This window comes from Apostichopus japonicus, chromosome 11, assembly GCF_037975245.1.
Source record: "Apostichopus japonicus isolate 1M-3 chromosome 11, ASM3797524v1, whole genome shotgun sequence".
NCBI lineage: Eukaryota > Metazoa > Echinodermata > Holothuroidea > Aspidochirotida > Stichopodidae > Apostichopus > Apostichopus japonicus.
This window is the reverse complement of record NC_092571.1, coordinates 21576830-21600019: the sequence shown is the minus strand read 5'-3', so window position 1 is coordinate 21600019 and position 23190 is coordinate 21576830. Positions and strand designations below refer to the sequence as shown.

Genomic DNA, 23190 nt, shown 5'->3' with positions numbered 1-23190 from the left:
AATAAACCAAACTTTCTGCTTATCTTATTTTCTTAGCCTCTGAAGAAGATCCTGCTAGGATCGAAACTTTTACACATTCTATTGCACAGGCTCTCTAGTGGATAAGCAGTTTGCTAACAGTTTTATTTTATTTTCATTCTGCTTATCTTTTAGGCAGAACAAAGGTTTGTGAATCCTTTGTTCGTTTTAAAAGTTTTTTCGGGTTTCTATTGTTCCTCTGAAGTTGCAAACTGACCAAAAACGAGGCCGATAGAGAGCGCTCGACGCATCTTGCCAGTCATACGTTATTTCAAAGCAGTCAAATCAAACCATTCTTATTCATAAATGTTCTCCAGTTTCACGGTGTTGTTTCCTCGGAAATTGTATGCTAAGCGATAGAAGTGTTCAATGTTTTAATCGTAATTTTTTCTTCAAAAATGGAACGGAGGGTGATAAAATACTGCCTGATACTGTTGTTTTAACTGGTTGTTGTATATTAATAGTTTTCAACCGCTCCGCGACATGAGCTATGCAGATTCAGGAAACGTTGCCTTGACCATTACTTTAGCAACAAGGCAATCAAAAGAATTAAGATCTTTTAAGGACTCAAAAATGTAGAATTTATATTCCAAAATGTTTCAATACCCAGAGAGAACAGTCTTCCTATGTGAAATAAAGACATACAGATGCTCTATGTATGAGCACATGGACATATTCTTTGATCAATTTAAGCAAGAAAAGCAGCTCTGCCACCCCTTTAATAATTAATGAGTTACATGACATTGTTTTATTTTCACTATGAAACATTTTCACAAGTCACTGCCAAACCTAAAGTCATGTAGTATTAATCACTGAAAATAATGCCAATTTTAAGACCATTTGAAATATGAAGTTCAATAAAGGTGAACGTGTTGAGTTATCCTGTTTACAAGTACAGCATTTTGAACATCTCCCTCCGTTCCATTTTGAAGGAAAAAAATAGCATTATTTCTCAACAGTTGCAGTGACGCAGTGGTTAGCAAGGGCGTAGGAACCGGGGGCTGGGCTGGATCTAACTGCGCCAAGGTTCAATACAGGGGAACTTGAAATGCAGCTATTGGTCAAGACAAATTGGTGGGGACACGGTATATCATGTCCCCACTACTGAAAAAGTTGATGGGGACGCGTCCCGCTGTCCGCACCAGGATCTGCGCCCATGGTTTAGAGGCTGTTCATCCTGGAACGCCATTTTCATGCTCACTTATATGATGTGATATCTGCTGTTTGCTTAACAAATTCGAATAATTGAAATGAGACTGAAATAAATAACTTTGATTTGTTTATTGTGCAATTCCCGACATTCTTTTCATTTCGAAAGACGCAGTTTCAAGTTCAGTACACTGAAGGTTTCGATTCTCTATCTGCCTTCAGTTTAGGTAAGATCTTGGGATATTCATCCCTATCGCTGGATATTGCTAGAAATCCATACAGCACAGTGTTCTTGGAATGTCTTGGGATTTTTCGGGCCTGATCTTGGGAAATTGCAAAATCGGGAGTGGTTACACTCCATTTAGGTCAGTGCACGTATGGCAAGCCGTTTTAACATTTACCTCGCAATTCGACTTAAGTCGAATACATTTCACTTAAGTGGAATTCAATATCACTTAAGCAGAATACTATTTAACTTACGTGGAATTCTATTTCATTTAAGTGGAATACCATTCCACTTAAGCTTAATTGTATTTTACTTAAGCTGAATTCATCAACTTGTCACTGCATCTTACTTAAGCTTAATCTATTTCACTTAAGGGGATTGTATTTCACTTAAGTGGAAATGCATTTCACTTAAGTGGAATTGTATTCTACTTAAGTGGATACAATTCCACTTAAGTGGAATTTCCTTTCTATTTCACTTAAGTGGAATACAATTCCACTTAAGTGAAATGTGATTGGATAGTCTATTTCACTTAAGTGGAATGTGATTGGCTAGTCTATTCCACTTAAGTGGAATGTGATTGGCTAGTACATTCAACGCCAAACTTTGCCCATGCCTTTGCGCGCCATTATAAACAACTTGCCGCGAAACGTGGTGTCGATATGTGCACAATGAATATCGGCTGTCCATCGGGATCCAGCTAGCACTTAACATCCGTGCAAGGTGAGTACGTACATACCTGACCTGGTACCAGATGAATACCATTACCAAAATAACATTACCGAACATTACCCTAAATTGTATTTATATATAAGCCACATATCAACACTTCCACTTAAGTGGAATTGTATTTTACTTTGGCAGAATAGAATTCCACTTAAGTGAAATTGACGAGCAAAAGATATTATTCCACTTAAGTGAAATTGTATTCCACTTCAGTGGAATACAATTCCACTTAAGTGGAAATGCATTCCACTAAAGTGGAATTGTGTTCCACTTAAGTGAAATAGATGGGCTATTTAGCTTAAGTGGAAATGTATTCCACTTAAGTGGAAATGTATTCCACTTAAGTGAAATACAATTCCACTTAAGTGGAATGCATTTCCACTAAAGTGAAATACAATTCCACTTAAGTGGGAGGCATATCCACTTAAGTGAAATAGAAATGTCCATTTCCACTTAAGAGAAATGGAATTCTACTGAAGGGATATTGAATTCCACTTAAGTGGAATACATTTTACTTAAGTGGAATAACATTTCACTTAAGTAGAATGTATTCCACTTAAGTGAAATGTATTCGACTTAAGTCTAATTGCGAGGTAAATGTTAAAGGGCTTGCCATATGCACGACCTCTAGCATCACTAATACACAGCCCGATCACTAGACTCGTTATCTATCGATGAAGTGGTGTGTTGCCGGATTTTGTCAAGGTTTTGGTACTACGGGCGAAGGTTATTGTTTAAGTTTTGTAACCCATCGGGAAGTGATAAGAGGGGTGGGGCGTAGGGGTTGTGGGGGGTGGGTGGTGGGGCATTTTCACGCAGATTGGAACAATCTCAAGAAGTGATAGGTGCATCCGCCTGCCCCCCCCCCACGTACTACATGATATTCACAGGAGATGTGCTCAATTCTCCAATCACATGCGGAATTTATTTTTAGATTCATTGTATGAGTTACGGATCATATAGATCCTGGTCTAATACCGAAACGCATCGTGTTCCCGATGACTCGGTCGAGTTCCAGACCAGCCACAGTTGGTTTCATAGCACAATTGTACAATTGTTTATATATATATATATATATATATATATATATATATATATATATATATATATATATATATATATATATATATATATATATATATATATATATATATATATATATATATATATATATATATATATAGCTTGTCATTTTGGATCGATGAAGCGTTCGGCACGTCGCTACCAGAATTGGAACAAACTTTTCTGTCTTCTTCTGCCTTCAGGAGGTTATCGTCTGGTAAGCCTTTCCTGATCTGGTAAGAGTTAGACTGTACTTAACTCGGAGGTGAGATGGAGGCTTTCATGTCCATAATGAGACTAGAGTATGGCTCTGAATCGGCTACAGGGGCTTGGGATTCCAATTTATTGTCTCTGTCTGATGTTTCGTCATCTTCCCAAGTCTCTTCCAAATTTAAGTCTTCTGGAGGTCTCTCGGTGAGCTGTTCCATGGTGGACACCATAGGTGGTTCTGTCCATAAAAAGAGTATGAAAGAAAATTACTAGATAGGAATACACAAGCCATGTAGACGTAAGAACTCTGCATAAAGTGTAGATCATGCATGTTACATTTGAAGACTCGAATGAGTCAACGATAGCCAGTAATTTTAAGGGCGAAAACGGATTGCTTTTGGTGATAGGAGGGGGTGGGGGATTAACACTTTCTTGGTGGGAGGGAGTCAGAGCCACAGACAGAGATCTAAGAACATTTAATGATTTCCCTAACTTATGTAATGTCAGAAATGTCAATTTTTTTTTATTATTATTATTTATAACCCATCTACTAGTGAAATGTCTAGTATTGTTGTATCAACTACAGTAGTTACAGAATATTATTATAAAATGTAAAAAAAAATGTAAAAGTTTTTGATTGCAATAGGTTTACAAGCTATATTACAATGGAAAGACATGAAGGAAAAATTCATAAAAAAGATGATTTTAGAAACAAAGTTTAACAAACCTCAGTTAATTTGTTGTGAATGGTTGGAAAACAGTGCTATCAGACCAGGCTAGATTTTTTATGCCACTTTTAATTTGTACGGGAACGACCCATTAATTTGCCGAGGTTCATCGGTTTAGAGTGAAAAGACTATTTAGTCTAATACTTTATCCATTTAGCTGAGTTCCTCAGATCCAGCACAAAATCACAAAAAGATATTTACCTGTCTCAAATGACATGTTTACAGTGGTAGTACAAATTTGTCAACTTTTGGATAGATGGTGTTTAATTTTCTTTCAATGGGTGCAAGGGTGTTGTTGTTTTAATATCAAGTTAAAGGAACATGCTTTGGTTGAGTGAGAATTTATGTAAAGCAATGGGTTAACAAAACTTAACATTAACGTTAAAGCCTGTTCTAGAAGAGCTGATAACATCATCAAGTTAGCCTTTAAAGGAACATATCGGAGGTTTAGCATATTTTAACAGTGAATAGCTTGGAACTGGATCAGCAGTGTGTGAGTGTAAAACCTCAAATTTAGTTTAGTTTAGTTTAGTAGAAAAAAGGATCAGGAGGGACACTTAAGTCCCCATCAAGGACCCTAGAAAGAGAGGGAAAAAACTGAAGACACAAACACTCAGACCCGATTACAATGCTTAAAGTGCTTGTCCAAAGCATTCTTAAACCCATTGACACTACTTGCAAGTACAACTTTCTCAGGCAAACTATTCCACTCATTCACAACCCTATTAGAAAAAAAGTTATGCCGAATATTAATCCTACTATGTGACTTCTGAAGTTTAAGACAATGACCTCTTGTACAACTACTGTTTGCCAACATGAAAAAGTCAGTAAAGGATAAATTGTCGAAACCATACACAATCTTGAAAACCTGGATCAAGTCCCCACGTAACCTCCTAAGCTCCAGTGTGGTGTGATTCAACAGTTGTAACCGCCTATAATAAGGAACCCTCTTTAAGGAACTAATCATCCTAGTAGCCCTCTTCTGGACATTTTCAAGTACTTCCTTATCCTTAGCAAAATATGGGTTCCAAGCCTGCACAGCATACTCCAGATGAGGCCTAACCAACTGCTTATAAAGCCTAACTACGATGTCCTCTTTCAGAAAACTGAAGTTCCTCTTGATCATACCTAACACCTTACATTTATCAATATTAAAAAGCATTTGCCACCCTTGAGACCAGGAAAAAACCTGATCCAAATCCATTTGAAACTTCTCATAATAGCTTTTGGAAGAGACCTCAGAATACAATTTAGTGTCATCAGCAAACTTCTTAGCTTTACACAAAATATCTCCGTCGAATTCACACCAATGTGTCAAAGGATGGATCATTCTTATCGTAATGGTGTAGGTTTGATATTTTTACGGATTTAAATATAAAATCATAGCCCTGCCCTTGTGAATGTAAATATGTTGCAATTACCATCAATTCTGTTTTAGCGCAATTTGTCTCAGATTATTTCACCTTCAAATTGTCCTGGATGTGAAAAAGTTCCAGGACACTGGACACTTAATAGGCATTAATTAATGGAAAATAGCATTCCAGTAACATAGACATGAACAACAACAAAAAACCAAAATGACATTTTATTCTCTTGCTCTCTCTCAATCACATTCATTGTGTTCTTCTCATCTAAAAAAAACTTCAATAGAGCATAAAGCTTATTAGAAAAAAAGTTCAATGTAACCAGTTGATACGAATGTCATCACGGTGTTTTAATGTAATTTCTAAGTAGACGGCATATGGTATATTCACTCAAACCTACACATCTCTCCTCCATCAGTTAACACAGTTTCCGACATTTTGTATGGTTTGACAATTTATCCTTCACTGACTTTTTCATGTTTGCTAATAGTAGTTGTACCAAAGGTCATTGACATTAACTCCAAAAGTTACAAAGTAGGATTAATATTCAGCATAACTTTTTTTTCTAATAGGGTTGTGAATGAGTGGAACGGTTTGCCTGAGAAAGTTGTACTTGCAAGAAGTAAAAATGGATTAAAGAAAACTTTTGGACAAGCACTTTAAGCATTGTAATCGGGTCTAAGTGTTTGTGTTTTCTGTTTTTTTTTTCTCTCCTATAGGGTTCTTGATGGGGACTTAAGTGTCCCTCCTGATCCTTTTTCTACTAACCTTAACTAGCCAAATATGCTGTTCAATTCAGGAGTAAGGACTGGAAAGGTAACTATATACGTAATATGTCTGACAATGATATGCAGCTCAATGCATAGTAAAGCCTTTAATATTGCTGCAGTAGCGACCGAATATGAAACACTGTTTAAGACACAGGATTATATGTAAAATGTTGCACTTACACAACATCACAAAGTACACTTTGAACAATTCAAATTTAAAGGCCTTATACATGTCAAAACAACAATTTTAACATATGCGTGCACAATTATATTTATGAATAAGCAGATGCTAATTGAGACTACAAGAACATCCAAAAATTCTGCTTTAACTGGTTTGTAAATTTGATAACAAAAACGTAAAAAGTGGTAAATTTGACATATCAAAGGGTGATATCATCAGTCATCTTCCCATTTGACTTCTTTAAATCTCATATTAATAAAATTTAAATAGTCATAGCTGTAATCATTCCTTTAATTGGATATTACTTTTCATCGAACATCGATATTTCATCACGACAGATCAAGAATTAACATCTTAAATTGCCTTTGTCTGTTCTTTCCCTTGTCCATCAAAGACATGAACAATCATAGACCACTGTCATCTGACGCTTCCAATGCATAAAGAGGCATTGGTACCGCCAAACCCAAAAGAGTTTGTGAGTCCAATCCGTCTACCATCTCCCAGCCAAACCTGAGATTTATTAGGCACATAATTCAGATCAAATTCATCGTCTGTCTCTTCTAGATTAATTGTTGGAGGCAGCTGACCCTGGAAGAGAGGAAAATTGGAGATGAAAATCAAAAAATACTTTAGGGAGGAGTAGAAATAGTTTAAATAACTTCACAGTGGTACTAAAGATTATGTATGTATGTATGTAGTTTAGATCCTCCTGCAAGCAGGAACTCGCGAAGAAGCCATCCGCAAGCTGACCGAAGTCAGTCTCTTACATTCATATTTAATGTCCATGATTATGAATTGTCAATTGTCAACAACTCTGTAACTGGACGACATAAATTAATCTTTGAGTGACTCGAACTCGGGATCTTATGATTGAAAGGCACCGGCGCTAACCACTGAGCTAACACTCCAACCAGCAATCGATGCTCAATGTGAAGTGTAGATTTAAATTATATTTTAACACGGAAGATAATTAAGCTTATTATCACTTACATGTTGACATGCTAGTACAGTGAATATTGCTTCTAATGCTCCAGCAGCACCTAACATATGACCCGTCGCTCCTTTGGTGGAAGACACAGCCAGGTTGTTGGCATGGGAACCAAAGACAGACTTGATTGCCCGATTCTCAATTTCATCGCCTGTAGGAGAAGTGATGAAATACTTGTTTATCACCCAGTGCCACATTAACAACCTCTGGTGATCCTACAGCACCATATTCTTTCCACATCCCCATTAAAGTGTGAATGCACAACCCAAAACTAGAAGTCTTTCTTGGCAGTGTTCACAGCAGTCTGTGACCTCAGGGGGATGCTTCACCTTTCAAGCCCCTTGAATTTGGGGGGCCTTAAGCACTGATCTGATCTTCCCATTGCATAATCTGGTACTGATCATACCCATTTGTACCATATTTTGACAGTTACCTGTCACAAATAATCAGCATGGCAAATTACACCTCAACAATTACCATGTGGCAGCCACTTTCTCCTTCTGTTAAATCTGCTCAGATACCTCATTCTTTTAGAAGAGATCAACAGTCATTTGGGGTCATTGGGTTAAAATTTTAAGCAATTATTTGTGAGCTACTCTTCTTCCTGGCCATCTCTTGTGAATTTGTTCTTTTGCTGATTGCGTTCTATCCCTTTCTTATTTCTTATTTCCTTTTTATTACTTTTCAGCTTATTCTCTGTCCTGTTTCTTTCTTTCCTTATATTTTGTAAATATCTTTTGTTGAATTGAGATTCTTATCATTCTTCACTATTTTTTTTTTGGTTCTATGGTCACTAGCCTTATTAACAGAATCACTATCTTCATACTATGTTATTTTATTACTGTGCCGTATGTTATGTTGTTTTTTTCTGTACAATAATATGAGATATAAATCTGAATGTAATTGTTAATGAACATGTTCTGGTCAATTTGTTTAGTATCCAGAGTTATAATCTTTCTCATCTGGTAATTCACAAAATCACCAAAAATTAATCTGCAAATGTAAAATGTCCCTTAAAAATGTATGACAACTTATTACTGTACCATCGGGAGCAATAAATATACAGTTAATGTTTCAAACTCTATAACCAATCATTGCCCCATTGGGTGCATAAAAAACTTAGTCTCTCATTAGAGTACTAGCAAATTTTCCAGGAAATGAATTGGACTTCTCAAATCTGTTAAATTTAATGGAGTACTTCAAAATATTAAGAAATCCATTCACCAAGTGCAGCCACTGGTTAAAGCAGTAAACAGTTTGGAGGGCGGGACAGGAGGGAAGAACTACTACTTGCAGCAAGCAAACAGGAAAATTGATCAAATAAAGGGCACAACTCTCTTTCCAACCAAACTACCCTAACTCAGTGCTGTGATTCTCTCCAACCCAATAACTCCATCCCCCCTCCATCTTTGTGATGTGATCAGATCTTGATGTTAACAATTGCAATGAATTTTAAACTTACTTCAACATTTCTAATATATTTGACATTTATTAATGACTACTCCCTTTAAATGGTAAACATCAAACTGGAATGTAACTGCTGTTTCATTGGGTGTCAAACCCACTACCTGAATGTTACAATACTTTCACCTTACCTAGAGGTGTTGAAGTTGCATGAGCATTAACATATCCAACATCCTCGACTCTGACACGTGCATCCCTCAGGGCAGCCTTCATGCATCGTTGTGCACCGAATCCATCTCCCCTAGGGGCGGTGATGTGACTGGCATCACCTGTCACTGGATGGGAAAAAGTTTAATTTACAAAACTAGCAGAGCTTGGGACAGTAGTAACTAGACTTCACAGGTCAATGTATCATAGGTTAACTCATTTGTTTACATTAAATGTAAAGTTGTAAGTGGTAAACCAATGTAGAACATGAAATACGGTCCTTTATTTACTGGTACCATTAGCATTGAATTTCACGCATCTGCATATATCAAACTAGACTTTTACAGGGAGAATACTGAAAATGAGTACTTTAGTTCTCAAAAGAAACAAGAAAACACATATAACAATAATTGTGCAATAAATTAATATACATGTGACCATCAAATAAATTTGTAAATATTCCAATAGAAAAAAGGAACCAGTAAAATTCTTTTGTACAAAAAATGGCAAAGTTGTAGATGAGTCTTTTGAGAAACTAAAGCTTTGTTGATATTAGACTCCCTTGTGATTTTGATTTTTTTATGTTTCTAGCAAAATATCCCATTTTCCTTGTTTATTCTGTTTGATTCACAGCACTTTGTTATCATCTATTATTCTAACAAGATTCCTTTTATTGCTACAAATGTTGTTCAACCTCACCTGAAAGACCGTAGCCGAGTATCTCTGCTAGAATGTTTGCCCCTCTACTCTCCGCATGATTCCACTCCTAAGTGAGAGAAAACATGACAAGTGTTAGCTTTAAAGAGTAAGATAAGAAAGGAAATTGATTGTTTATTTGTATCAATGGCTTTCCTATACCTGACATTCCAACACTCAGAGTCTTACTGGACTTTACAATAGTTTGTAAAATCTCCTGGTTTCAGGTACCAACCCCCTGGGTTTTGTCTTTTCAAATCTCTCCAGATTTACAAATTTAGGGGTTGACAGGTCTGTCAAATAACTTTCAATGGTTAAACTGTCAAACCAAGACACACCAGCTGTGAACAATTCAGCACGTTGCTGTCTGAGCATTACACAGCACCACATCTATGGGTCCTTTATAGAGTATCCCAAAGGATGCAGCCACAATCCAGTGCACACAACTATATACACAAGCTATATACATAAGTCCCTGTTTATACACCTGGCTGCTAAGAGGCAATTGAGCTAAAGTGCCTTGTACAAGTAAACAATACTTTGATCTAATCGATCATGGAATCCTGTCACTAAGCAACATCCATCCTCCCCTCCCCCACCCCCACTACAAACTGTCCCTACCCTTGATCTTGCAGACACACATACTACTAGTAGCTAAAATAAATCCATATTTCAACAGGCAAATTGTTGACTGACAATTGTAACCATCTAAATATGGGTATTTTTGATTGATCAGATCAACCTTAGCAGACCAAACCTCTAATATGAGAACTGCTGCCCCTTCAGCCATCACAAAACCATCTCTCCTTGCATCAAAAGGTCTGGAAGATTCTTGTGGTCTGTCATTATACTTGGTGCTGACAGCACGTGCCCTGGGAAATATAAATGATAAGGGATCAAAGTTTTTGACCAAGGATCCTAAATGTCTACTCATTCGGCAGCACATTTGTATTCTTTGCTGTCACATGTTTTTATATGTTAATCATCCAAAGAGCTGTTAAATATAGTTTACTGTAGAAGATTACTATAACATCCTAACATATGGGCACAACAAGTATATTCATAAATTCCATCGAATCTGTTTCCTTATTTCAGCATTTACTTCTGAGAATATAAAGACAGTTATTGTCTAGCTGAAACATTTGCTAAGGCATGCCACACAGACAAACTGTGATAAATAATAAATTATTATTTGATCCTTAACCATGACATGAATACATTGTTATTATCATGTAACACTTTCACTTAGTCATTTTTTTTCTGACAAAATAATAACAATATTTATGAATAGTTAAGGATAAAATTTGTTGGTAAAACAGATCACTTGTGAAGATATAACTATTTAACAGGTTTCAGCAAAGTAAAAGATGTTTTCCCATCTTCACATTTCTATCTGTTAGATTTTGTTTTCTTTCTTTTGACAGATACAGAAGAAGAAAAATCTGATACTAGTCTTGAGGAAAAAAACAATCACTTGCATTTCTTAATACCTTGAAAAGCCTGCCACTGCTACCGGACATATGCAGGCCTCCGCTCCTCCTGCTACCATGACCTTAGCATCACCATTACGGATAAACCTCATGGCATCACCAACTGCGTGACAGCCTGTGGTGCATGCAGTGGACACACAGTGGTTAGGTCCCTATGAGAAAAGGAATACAAAATAGTTAGAGAAAACTTCCAGATACTACCAGTGGTGTTAGCAGATGGGTCTCACCTGGTGGGGGTGCATGGAAGGAGCAGCTACGTTATGTAGAGGGGCAAGAGTTCTCATATAGGTCATGACAGATGTGTACATAACAGATCTATGCGATATATAGTTTACATAGTAATCTGGTGGGGAAGGGGCCCTGTTGAGGAGGGATAGGAGTAGTACCATTGTGGAGAGGTAAGGACGATGGGTACAACCTCTACCTGTCGATTTTGTATTATAGCAAAAATTGGCAACAAGTAATACGTGTCTTATTTTTTCTGAACGAAAACAGAAGATTTAATGAAGGGAGACATTCGATACATCTCAATCATGGATTCTTTATAGATCTGAATAGGAAAGAGGCCAAATAACCACATGGCAGAGCACAGCAGAAGGGATTATTTGATTGTCCCCTTCTGATTCCTTCCTTTTTCTGTGTACATCACTCTTACCTGGAATCCATACCTGATGCCAATGTGTCCAGCTGTGAGATTAGGTAAGATCCTTGGCACAAAGAAAGGACTGACTTTGCAGTACCCCTGTAGACAAATGGAAAACAAAAGGTTATATTAAAGGATGTCACTGGTTCTTTAAACTACTGTCACTGGTAATGATACAGTGACTTAATGGGGGACACTAATTGGTATCATGGAGAGAGAAGAGGAGAATAAAGTCTTTTCTTTCTGCACTATGTGCTGAACTTATTGTCACAGGTAATGATGATACAGTAATCTATAAAGAAATACAGACATTGTCAGGGATGGCATAAAGGGGGGTGGGGGGAGAGAACAAGAGAATGTCTCAACTTTTTGCAAGCTATGCTGCAAAAATGACTGCAGTTCTATAAGTTTATACAAACCAAAATGTCTCCCACAAGAAAAACCTGCAAATCCTTCCTTGTTCCCTTACACATGCTGATCCATTCAAGTTCTATCACATTGTAATGTGTGATTGAATTAATGTTGGCGTCAACTGTGCGTGTGTGACGGTGTTAACAATGTTTATGCGTGTGTCGGTTGTGCGTGTTGCTTGGGATGTGTGTGGTGCATGATTTGTTTGAATGGTGCGTGTTGCGCATGTTTTCTTTACATAGGGTTTGGAACGGATTAGGAGGCAGTTATTACTTAGAGTATATAAAGACAAGACGTGTCCTGTTATATTGGTATTACTTTGTTTGTAAAGATAAGATATCTTGGTAAGACTACTTTGAAGTTTGGTAACAAATACACTTTGACGTAGTGACAAATATTGCCCTCTGGTGACTGGACTCTTTATTTATTTGTTAAACACATAAACGTATAACTGACCAGTAAGTGTTGTTCACTGCATGTTCTAGATTGATGCAAATCAAAATCATTTCTTTTCATTAAGGAAAATGGAACAAAACAGATGACTTACCTTTGTCTCTAGTGTTCTACCAGTGTCAACAATTTCCTGGAGTCCTGGTAAACTGACACCAACAGCCATACCCTACAAAACAGAATCATTATTATAACCAATTGGACAAGATATTTAAAGATTCTTTCAGGTTATCCCTTGGACAAAAAATTCTTATTGTATTTCTTGATGGTCCAAACAAATATTGATGCCCAAAAAAGGTAGCAAAAACAACAACCAAGGTGTACATGGCAGGAGAGCTGTGTGGGTTTGGTGAATAGAACACCAGCTTTGGGCCATTAAAATTTAACTTTGAGTGGATCAACGGCCTACTACTATTTTTTGTTTAATTTCAGTTCCTCCAAGGTGATGGGGCGATGCCAATCTACTATTATGAAGGTACAGTATTTACTTACAATGCAATTTGTATATGATGTAAACAACAAGTCCTTCACCTGATGATCTCAAAAGCTTACGTGATTGTCCAAACAGAAATTTGGTCATTGCATACAATCAAAGTACTGGTCAAAAGCTTGCCCGAGAGATGGGCTCATTTAATTGAATTAAGACAGGTAAGAAAAAGCAACTAAAGAGTTTGCAGAACTACTCAGATTGAGTGCTTTTATTTTTTTCTCTCTTTTATATTGTTTATTTCTTCTATTTTATATTTTAATCTTTTTCTTTCTCATATTCAACATTTGTTCACTCAAAATCAATAGCTTACTGTGTCCAGTTTATCTTGATCTGATGTTGGTTTCCATTTGGCTTGACAGAGGGCTTCCTCTGAGGCAACAAGAGCGAACTGAGTCACATCTTCTGCTATCTTCAACTCCTACAGGATAAGTAAAAGCAAGAGATTTTCAGAATCTTCATCATCCTTCTTATAAACAGTTGTCTTTTTTACAATAACCAATTCCCACTCCACTCAAGAGTCACCCAGTTTATGACTTTGAAGTTCTGTAGTAAAACCTCGGCAGAGTGCTGTCTCCTGGTCCAAAGAGTTGCAATTAAAATACTGGTTGTTATCTGTATGCAATGTTAGCAAGGCTAGATACAACTGGACAACTACATAATTCAGAGCTGGAAGTAAACAAAGGCTGTTGTATTTCTCCACGATAGCCTACAAAAGCACCCATCGTGGAAGGTCACAACGGCTGTCTTGCCCAAATTCTTTGGCTGTAATTTGGCAGCTGTGCCCTTTCACTTGAATGCAATTCCAAGTAGATAAATAAAACCATTTTACAAAATGAAGTCCACGAAATAAACTTCCACAAGATAAAGATCAGTTAATATCAAACTATGAGTCACATATATGTGTTTGCATACTTAGTGATTTTTACATTATGTTAGCAGAGTTAAAACATGATTGAACCAACCAATAGTATGTGTTATGTGTTCTGCTTCATATTCATAATATCACATAAAGCTAATACTGATGTTTCTTTGACTGTCCAGCAACATAATTGTTTTTGGCCTTGGTGCCCTACTACCAAACAATGTTTGACCTTGGTGCCCTATTTGATGACCTTGGGGCCCTCCCAAATTTATAACAAAGAGGCCCAATGGCCTTGCCCTGACCAAGCCTTACTTTCAGCCTTGTAACTGGGCTACACTAATAGCTGATAGTTTTTTGGGTTTTTTAAATAATCTGCCTGGATTAAAACTATTATCTCATAAATTTAGTAAGAAAGACTCTTTCCAAAGTTCAAGAAAACTGGGTTGTAAATAAATATGTTGTAGATACAATCAATCATTGTTACTTTATCATTTAAAGCCACATTCTTGAATGGCTAAGTTTATTTGCAATGACATTTGTTTCCTTGTTGCCTACCAAAAAAATATGCCTGTACATGTATAGGTTGAATATAAATATTTTAAAAAGTAGATAATTTGATGGTTTTGATATTGTAAATGGTGATATCAGGAGCTAAACTGGGGGCACCTACTAGTAACCCCCCCCCCCAAAAAAAAATGTGACTTAAGATTGTACTATCTCAGTTCAACAAAAGGCTAAATTGGGATAAATTTTACACACTTTCACTCATACTGTACTCACAGCTTTCGTAAGGTGACTCGGAGCATGAAACTGGCCGTCGCCCTCGCCCCTTGGAACCAATCCAGCTGTTGGTAAGCATCAAATAATATTGATAAAAGCACATTAAATATAATTGAATAACAAATGCAGATTAAAAATGTAAATATAACAATTACGTATATAAACCACACCAAGCAATATTGGGTACAGAAATATTTTACTGTCCAGATGAATGATATCGAACGGATTAGTCATGCTCATTTTGCTGAGAGCATATATGTGGATCTAAGGTAATACTGATAAAACAATTATTGATTGATTGATTGATTTTATTTCATCAAGTGAATAGGATAGGAAGTCCTCTAAAAAACCTTCAGATGGCTTAACAAAGTAGAGGACTACCTGTAAAGAAAAGGAAAAAGAAAACAAAATATATAAGAAAAAATGAACATGTTCAATTAATAAGATGCAATAATTTTTGGAATAAAGTTTCTTCTGAATGATTTTGCAGAAGGTTTATTTGTAATATTGTCTGATAGAGAATTCCATGTTTTGATTGTACGTGCCCTTAGTGATAACATCCCCATTGTAGAATTATATCTGTTATAATGTGCATTGCCTGAAAATCTGGTATTGTAATGATGAACATCACTGTTACTTATTAAGTAGTCATTAAAAGCATTTGGTAACAGTCCATTCAATGCCTTATAAGCAAATGTAGCAAGATTAACCCGAATAATGTCATCAGTTTTTAACAACCTAGAATGATTTGTGTGGTCCCGTGGTTTGGCATGTGTTATATGGCAGACTGCTCTCTTCTGTGTAATACAAATGGGATTCAGATTGGTATATCTAGTACCAGACCATATGTTACAACAATACATAATATGTGGCAGGACTAATGTCTGGTAGAGAATCTTTAATATGTGTTGTGGCAGATAATGCTTAAGCTTAGCTAAAACACCAGTGTTTTTTGCAACTTTTTTACAGACAGTTGTAATGTCTTCACACCGTTTAAGTTTATGATCTATATAAACGCCTAAAAATCTAGTGCTTTTGACTTGTTGTAGTCGTTGACCGCCCATAGTTATATCAGCATTCCATGTAAAATTGTAAGAAGTATTAAAAACTATATAGTTTGTTTTATCAATATTCAATGATAATTTGTTGCCAGCAAACCAGTCGCTTAACTTGTCTTTATTCAGTTGATACTTCAATATGAAATAAAGTACTCGATTGTGGTACGAAGAAGATATTTGTGTCGTCAGCAAACAAAACAACTTTAACTTTACCAAAAACTTTGGTAATGTCATTGACATAAAGGATGAAAAACAATGGACCAAGAATAGAGCCTTGTGGCACACCACATTGTATTCTCTACGGTATTCTCTCCGGTATTATCATCACTGATTACAAAACGTTTTTTGTCGAAAAATTTACATTGAGTAGAAATGTAAATATTGACAAACATGATTTAATACTGATTATAGACATGAATTCTGATTAAACACGATTTGCAAACTATCGAGGATACTAATAACTCAGTGACCAGTGAAAAGATTTGCCAAAGTTGTTTTGGCTACCCACAAAAGACATGAAAACGAAATAAATGGTTCAGTTCTTACATCCTCAAACATCTTACCTACTTTACTTGGTATTCCTTCATATTTTTCTCCACTCAGCAATCCAATGCCACTCTTGCCTTGAAGTAATTTTGACCATACATTGCTGACACCAATCCCCAATGGTGTTACAACTCCTGGAAGATATAAATTATTCACAAGAGACTGTGATGGTATGAAAATAATGATTTCAGACAACAACAAAAAATGAACAAGTTCTGACAAGTTTGGTCATCTTCATAACATTCAGGTAAGTGATCACTTTGTACTGTAATTGGACACTGTAAGTTATCAGTGTTAACCTACTGTAAATTGCAGACTACCCTGCATTTTTATCTTTTTAGCTGTGACCATCTGATCATGGTTTGGTAAGAGATGTCTGACATTCTCCCTGAAGTTCCACCAAGATCATAAAGCTTCTTCTACCAGATAAAAACTTGTGCTGAAAGGGGGGGGGGTGTTGGAGGGGGGCTTTGATTTAAGTCCTTTTGATCCTTTGTGATGATTTCCACTTCCAGGGTCTGGTTACTAATATTAGTTTAGTTTAGTTTAGTAGAAAAAAAGGATCAGGAGGGATACTCAAGTCCCCATCAAGGACCCTATAGAGAGTGAAAAGAAAAACTGAAGACACAAACACTCAGACCCGATTACAATGCTTAAATTGCTTGTCCAAAGTATTCTTAAACCCATTGACACTACTTGCAAGTAAAACTTTCTCAGGCAAACCATTCCACTCATTCACAAACCTATTAGAAAAAAAAGTTATGTTGAATATTAATCCTACTATGTGACTTATGGAGTTTAAGACAATAACCTCTGGTACAACTACTGTTAGCAAACATGAAAAAGTCGGTAAAGGATAAATTGTCGAAACCATACACAATCTTGAAAACCTGGATCAAGTCCCCACGTAACCTCCTAAGCTCTAGTGTGGTGAGATTCAACAGTTGTAACCGCCTATAATAAGGAACACTCTTTAAGGAACTAATCATCCTAGTAGCCCTCTTCTGGACATTTTCAAGTACTTCCTTATCCTTAGCAAAATATGGGTTCCAAGCCTGCACAGCATTCTCCAGATGAGGCCTAACCAACTGCTTATAAAGCCTAACTACGATGTCCTCTTTCAGAAAACTGAAGTTCCTCTTGATCATACCTAAAACCCTATTATATACCTCTTTTAGCAGCTTCAAGACAATGTTTAGAAGGTTGTAGAGATGAGTCAATGTAGATACCTAGGTCTCTTTCAACAGAGACCTCCTGTAACTCCACACCGTTAAGATTGTATATAAACTTTTGGTTACTGTACTAGTACCAATGTGCACTACATTGCATTTATCAATATTAAAAAGCATTTGCCACCCCTGAGACCGGGAAAAAACCTGATCCAAATCCATTTGAAACTTCTTATCATAGTTTTTGGAAGAGACCTCAGAATACAATTTGGTGTCATCAGCAAACTTTTTAGCTGTACACAAAATATCTCCGTCGATGGCATTTATATAGCAACAAACAACAAGGGACCCACTACAGACCATTGTGGAACCCCACTAGTAACGTCCTGCCAAGAAGAAGCACAGCCTTTAATTACCACCCTCTGTTTCCTATTACCAAGCCAATTCTCGATCCAAGACAGTAAATTCCCGGTAGAAATACTAGATGATGGTAGGCCTATACTGTAAATTCGCTTTAGTAATAGCATTAAAGTTATTTTAAAAGATAACTGCGATCACGATCTATCATCTAGCTTACTTTGCTCGGTGGCTTGGTGCTTTCAATTCAGCTATGTGATTTCATCAATTAGTTGATCAGATTCCGCGGGAAATAGAAAATTTATACTTGTAAAGGTTGGGAGTCAAACTGCTCAAAGCAAGGAAAAATTTCCCTGACTCTGTGGAATAATCCATGAAAGTGTCTCAGATCACAAAATTGATGATGCCTTGTTTTGGCTGCATTTGTTCATGCTTTGTATATTGAAATTATGAATGAAAGTGGTTACAATTTGACTATTTGTGCAACTACATATGTCTAACACAGTAACGCGAATTTAGGGAACACGCGAAGTTACAGTACCGTACACCATGCTATTACTACACAGCAATCTAAGTAGGCTAGGCCTAGTCGCGAATCTAGTACATGCACAACTCTGTAACCTTCATAATTGAGATAATATGACAATCCACTTACCTATTCCTGTTACTCCAACCCTCACTCTACCACTTTCACTCACTATACCACTCGAGCTACCTTGGCTTCTAAATGGAATATTTAAAGTTCTTTTCGCGCTACAGAAGAGAAATATAGATGCAGGCCAGACTACGGTCTTCTTCAGTTTCTTCTCTTCGAGATCGAGTTGAAGTTCGAAAACCCACATCAAGCAAATTCGGTTCAGTTTTCGTCACAGAGAAATGGTAATCGATCATTGGGTGCTATGGAGGTATTTGTTTTTTTTTTTTTGGATGGACTTAAAGTTACTTCACACATCTCGCTTCTACAACCGTCTAAATGACTGATATTCATAGCGAGATTTCAAATAAACAAATAGGAGAGTTTGTTTTCACAGTGAGTTTTTCAAACCAACATGATTGAAAAGAGAAAGAGATGTCCTTGGCAATTATTATTTAGGCAAATACAAATAGCGCCACTAACTTTACAACAACATATTAATTTTCTATCAGGATGAATTTTCACGGGAAGGAACTGGATGAGTGGTAGAAAAAAAAACTTGAATATGGTTAATATTTCAGCGAATGTCCGGTAAATATTCGCAGCTTTTGAACATCGACTTTTCTGATACCCCAAATGTGGGATGCCGTTACAACCACATATATACTTACGTAGCCTACACAGGAGGGCAGAGAGGGCTACTGCCCCATTACATGCACCGACATACCTCCACTCACTTAGAAAAATGGGGGAAAGTACAACGCCTACGTTTCTATTTGTTACTCGTCAACGAGGGATTTACTACACGGCAGTACTAAATCATTCAACTGGATCCATTGTATTAGCAGAAGAGTGTTTGGCAAACAAATGATCAATGTTCGTTTCATTCACCACACAATACATCTAATTTCCGATCTTATTTCTTTTCTTCTATAGAAAGTCACACACTCAAAACTTGGACAGTTAAAAGAAGGTAATACATATGACATGAAACGTTCGAAAATTCCATGTCTCATCTGGGCCACCGTAATTTCTACAATAATTAAATAATGCTTGTGAAGGCCCAAAAACACCTCGGTCCTCCTGTCCCTCGCATAATGTTTATAGCATACTACCCAAGTATGGAGTATAAACCAGCATGCACGGTCACGTGAAACCTCTCAGGTATTATGAGCATGACTAAATAACTCATTTAAAGCAGGAGAAACATGCTCATTTCAACTATCCGCGGGTTAACGTAACACAGTTTGGGCAAATGTTACCATTTTTAAAATAACTAGATGTTAACCAAAACAGTCTCAGTACCGTGTTTTCATCGCAGGATAATGCACGAACGGGTGTATGGCGCAAGTAATGCACGAAGCCGTATAGAGTTACTGTACTGTAGTTCATCCAACAATAGCGTTGAGCCCCCGTTCCTGCATTATCCGTGTGATAAACGCACGGTAGAGTGTTGGTTGATCATGTTCATTCCTACAGAAAACAAAATCACTATCAATGTTCATGTTAGTTGTTAAACTTTAATAACAACGTAGAAAGGAAATAACCAACATTTGTCTCGAAACGGTACCCCGTATTTAACTTTTATTATAGTTAGGAGTATCAAAACAAACTGGTGTCAAGAAAATAAAAAGAATGACACTACTACGCAGTAAATTGAAAATAACGTTATACAATTAAGCTTGAACGATGCTACGTAAAGCATAGTCAACGAGGTAAATGAATCATTTAAATGAATCATTTACCTCGTTGAGCATAGTATACAGAGGGAGCACAGAGCTTCTCCCGTCCACTCGCTCAATGTCCAATCGCTCTTTGTTCAATCGATCCCCGTCCTATCGCTCCCCGTCCTATCGCTTCCCGTCCTATCAATCTCCGACCCGTCCAAATTTTTAGCATTAGGAAGCATCGCAATCGGTTTTTCCTGTTAAATTTAAATATATACATAATAATACATTACATCCTTGATTGAGTCATTTAGATAATTGACAAAATCTGTAACTATAGACATCGGATTGGAAATCAAATTTGCTCTATATAGGCCTACTTTTTCGACATTATATAAGTTTAGCACGTTTTAAATGATTATTGTGCCATGGCTTATTCGTTTGGATTTTACGTCATGAAACAAACATGCTGCTTTCGTCACGCCCGAGGAGCTGGAGAACAGCATAGCAGCCTGTATTGTCACGTGACATTATGATATACAAAAAAAAAACTTGCTAAGAAAAGCAGTGACTACATAGCACCTGTGCACGGAAACTAAACAACCAAACCAACCAAACTGTTTGTTAAGCTGTTGTACGCTTTTTGGAAGACTTCCTTCACACTGTAAATTTACACGTGAAAAACAAACAAATAAATCAAATCAAACTACTGCGTCAGAAGAAAGACGAGTGTACAGCATGTACACTAAACACCAATAAATTTAGAGATTCATTTTCTCTTTATTGTATATATATATATATATATATATATATATATATATATATATATTGATTTTTTTTTTTTTTTTGGTTATCAAATTTCATCACTAAGCCCAATTTAAGCGGGGAACAAAGTTTCGCTTTGTTTCGGTTTCAGGCGCGTAGCCAGGAATTTGTCAAGGGAGGGGCGAAACTGTAGGCAAACTATCAGAGCCGTAGATACGGCATTGAAAACTATCTAAGCTTAGCGCCACCATTTTTGGAGCGAAGCGTACAAGAAAATTTTGGCTGAAAATGCCTCCCAGATCGCTGTAAATGGCACTTCCCAGGCCTTGTAAATTGCATCTTCAGCATTTTCTCTTTTGAAATTACTAACAATATCGTAAAAACAGAAAAAAAAAAATTAAATAGGGAACCCATATCGATGTGGATCATATATATGAGTGTACGAACAGATACTTACTGTACACTCATACACAATAGATGTACAGACATGATAATAATGATGAGTGGCAACTATACGGTCACAGATCAAAGAAACAACCTCGAAGTGTCACTTACCTCATGCAGCATGTGTTGGATGAAGGTTTCGCCACCGCCAAATATGATTTGGATAAATAATGTCACGCATTATTTTCTATTCATAGCCACACAAAATAAACTATGCCACCAAATATTGGTGGGATATTATATACTATATCCCCTACCTAAAATATTGGGGGAGACTTGTACCCGTCCCTCCCCCCCCCTCCCTTATGATTGCCGCCCATGTGCGAAACTAACTGTTTCACTGTCGGTTATCGGTATATACATGTTTATGTCTTTGTATTCCTTCTTGAAACTGTATGGCTGAGTCATTTCTGTTGGTGGAATTGAACCACCTGCAAAATAAATTCTGCATCACCTGAACAGATTTGTGAAATTGCCAAAACAGTTAGCAAAAGAGAAATCAAGAGCAATAGAACCATGTAAACTGAAGCCGTTTAAATCATTCCCAAGTGTTAACCATTTTGTGAACACAAGTAACTTCAAATGCCAGTGTCCACACTGTAAGAATTTCACTTACAGTAACCACATACCGCACAACTTTCCCTAACACAGAGAACTAGGCTAGTGCAATTATACTACACATGCTATGAAAGTGACCCTTACAGAATTGAACACTCTTGAATTCCTGATATATAGGCCACAACTCTGGTTTTCAGCAGAAAGTTGATATTGGAGTTCACACTTACAGCTGTAAAGCTGGGTGCTTATCACTCTTGTGTACACAAATTGCATGGCCAGGCAAGACCACTTTTTAATTACGCTGGGATAACTTCAGAGTTGGCTTCTTTGCAGAGTGATTAAATATTAGGTATGTTACTGTCATTCCAAAGAAAGATTCATACCTTCTTAGTCAGATAAGACTCATAGCCAGGAAATCAGAGACAGTGGATTTGTTGACTCAAATGATTATCATTGGATGCAAGGCTGCATAATTTGTGTCAATTTCTGTAAGGGGCATTTCATGTCATGTCTGCCTAATTTTCTGCAACCCCAGTTTCTTGTGCCCTATTGCATTCCTTATTGTACCATTGCAAGTAACAAACATGTTAGCTAGCAGTGCTTCCTTTTTAAAACATTTTTGTAACAATTAATGATAAACATTATTTAGCCTAGGAAGCTGGCTTATGTAGTATGATTATATTTTGAAGTTGATCAACCAGACAACCACTTACCTAACATCATAATATGCTATTCAATTAGTATTAGGTAAAAACATCGTAAAATTAGAAAAACATTGAAACTCTTGGCAACAAATAGGTTGCTATATGATGTTGCTCACCGCTCAGGGAGTGACATTTAACGAGAAAATCAAAAGTTGTTCTACCATGTGCTATGACAGTGAACTTGCGAATTTGCTCTTCGGTTTGAGATGAAATTAACATGTAGCATTTCAAGGCGTTTTCATCTCCCGTAGGATCTAACTTGCAGGCTGGTTGTTGCTGTGAACGTCATGTCAGTTCATAAGGGGGTAATTAACACTGCAAATACTTTGTGCTCAATCTCTCATTTAATTATTTACCTAATCAGCCAAGAAACAACATTTATTGTTTTTTCTAAGTCTGCTTAAGTTTACTTTCTTAAGGCCACATAGCTAAT

The 23190-nt window shown here is 36.8% G+C and overlaps 1 protein-coding gene across 3 annotated transcripts; it reads right to left on the bottom strand.

The window, feature by feature from the left end:
- Positions 1-1284: 1284 nt before the first annotated feature.
- Positions 1285-18842, bottom strand: LOC139975834 (3-oxoacyl-[acyl-carrier-protein] synthase, mitochondrial-like). Of its 3 annotated transcripts, none has more exons than XR_011795895.1 (13): positions 18641-18842; positions 16477-16593; positions 14856-14920; positions 13524-13631; positions 12821-12892; positions 11875-11961; positions 11220-11371; positions 10487-10601; positions 9733-9799; positions 9018-9155; positions 7425-7573; positions 6798-7022; positions 1285-3629 (listed from the first exon to the last, which is right to left on the bottom strand). XR_011795895.1 is itself a non-coding variant. In XM_071984055.1 (12 exons), the coding sequence occupies exons 1-12, from the start codon at positions 18825-18827 to the stop codon at positions 6852-6854; spliced, it is 1428 nt and encodes a 475-aa protein (XP_071840156.1). In that variant the 5' UTR covers positions 18828-18842; the 3' UTR covers positions 5703-6851. The 3 variants fall into 3 exon arrangements, 1 of the variants encoding a protein (XP_071840156.1); XR_011795896.1 differs by having other exon boundaries at positions 6802-7022; XM_071984055.1 differs by lacking the exon at positions 1285-3629 and having other exon boundaries at positions 5703-7022.
- Between the last annotated feature and the right edge of the window lie 4348 nt (positions 18843-23190).

Coding starts and splice junctions, on each gene's coding strand:
- LOC139975834 (XM_071984055.1), bottom strand. CDS start 18,827: ATGTGGGTTTTCGAACTTCAACTCGATCTCGAAGAGAAGAAACTGAAG. Junction 10,602..11,219: donor GCAGTGGCAGGCTTTTCAAG/GTATTAAGAAAT, acceptor TATATTTCCCAG/GGCACGTGCTGTCAGCACCA. Junction 7,023..7,424: donor CTGTACTAGCATGTCAACAT/GTAAGTGATAAT, acceptor CCTCTCTTCCAG/GGTCAGCTGCCTCCAACAAT.